The 1085-nt window shown below is 69.9% G+C and overlaps 1 protein-coding gene and 1 non-coding gene across 2 annotated transcripts in view; both read left to right on the plus strand.

Annotated features, from left to right (window-relative positions):
- The window catches only part of LOC112956755 (60S ribosomal protein L10), a 4155-nt gene that overhangs the window by 1275 nt on the left and 1795 nt on the right, over positions 1–1085 (plus strand). The window contains exons 2-5 of the mRNA XM_026050234.1: positions 7–138; positions 273–380; positions 476–614; positions 869–1031. Coding sequence (XP_025906019.1) covers positions 7–138; positions 273–380; positions 476–614; positions 869–1031 — 542 coding nt within the window. The remainder of the gene's footprint in view (positions 1–6; positions 139–272; positions 381–475; positions 615–868; positions 1032–1085) is intronic.
- Positions 667–806, plus strand: LOC112956758. Its single transcript, XR_003251098.1, has one exon. It is a non-coding gene; the product is annotated as a small nucleolar RNA SNORA70 (small nucleolar RNA).

A 1085-nucleotide genomic window follows, 5' to 3' on the forward strand; every position in this document is an offset into this window, starting at 1 on the left:
GTATAGGGGTATTTAGGGGGCTGCGGGGGGTCCAGGCCCCCTGGGGGTGCTGGGCTTTTACCCCCCTTTCCCCTCTCAGTTACAGATACTGCAAGAACAAACCGTACCCCAAGTCCCGCTTCTGCCGGGGGGTCCCTGGTGAGTGCCTGCGGGGAGGGGGGGCACAAGCCGTGGGGCACCCCATCCCCACATCCTTTGGAGCGACGGCAGGGGCAGCCTGCAGCTTTGGGGAGCTGCTCCTGACCCCCCCCCGTGCCCCCCTCCCCTCGCAGATCCCAAAATCCGCATCTTCGACTTGGGCCGGAAGAAGGCCAAGGTGGACGAGTTCCCGCTGTGCGGCCACATGGTGTCGGACGAGTACGAGCAGCTCAGCTCCGAGGGTGCGCCCGGGCCCCCTTCCCGTTCCCAGGGAGCGCGGGTGGGATTCGCCGTTATCGCCTCCCCCCCCCCTAAAAACGTTCCCCCCGTCCCGCAGCGCTGGAGGCCGCCCGCATCTGCGCCAACAAGTACATGGTGAAGAGCTGCGGCAAGGACGGCTTCCACATCCGCGTGCGCCTGCACCCCTTCCACGTCATCCGCATCAACAAGATGCTCTCGTGCGCCGGCGCCGACAGGTCCGCGGGGGGGACCCGGCGTTGGGGGGCAGCTTGGGGAAGGGGGTGGGTTCCGCAGCCAATTAAGCCGGTCGTGGCCCCCCTCGCCGTGGGGCCCCGGCGTGCCCTGGCTGCGCACAGGGACCCCCCCGGCTGTGTAGGGGTGCCCGGTGTGGCCGTCGCGGGGCGCCCCAAGGGGCCGGGGGGACAGGAGCATTTGGGGGGGCTGGAGTGGATCGGTGGCGGTGCGCGGCGCTGACCCCCGCGCTCGGCAGGCTGCAGACCGGCATGCGCGGCGCCTTCGGCAAGCCGCAGGGCACCGTGGCCCGCGTGCACATCGGCCAGGTCATCATGTCGATCCGCACCAAGGCGCAGAACAAGGAGCACGTGGTGGAGGCTCTGCGCAGGGCCAAGTTCAAGTTCCCCGGGCGCCAGAAGGTACCGGGGGAGCGCCCCGAAAGAGGCGTGCGCTCCCCAAAACACGCCGGGGCG

Source organism: Nothoprocta perdicaria, unplaced genomic scaffold (assembly GCF_003342845.1).
Source record: "Nothoprocta perdicaria isolate Ctin4 unplaced genomic scaffold, notPer1 scaffold_661, whole genome shotgun sequence".
Classification (NCBI taxonomy): domain Eukaryota; kingdom Metazoa; phylum Chordata; class Aves; order Tinamiformes; family Tinamidae; genus Nothoprocta; species Nothoprocta perdicaria.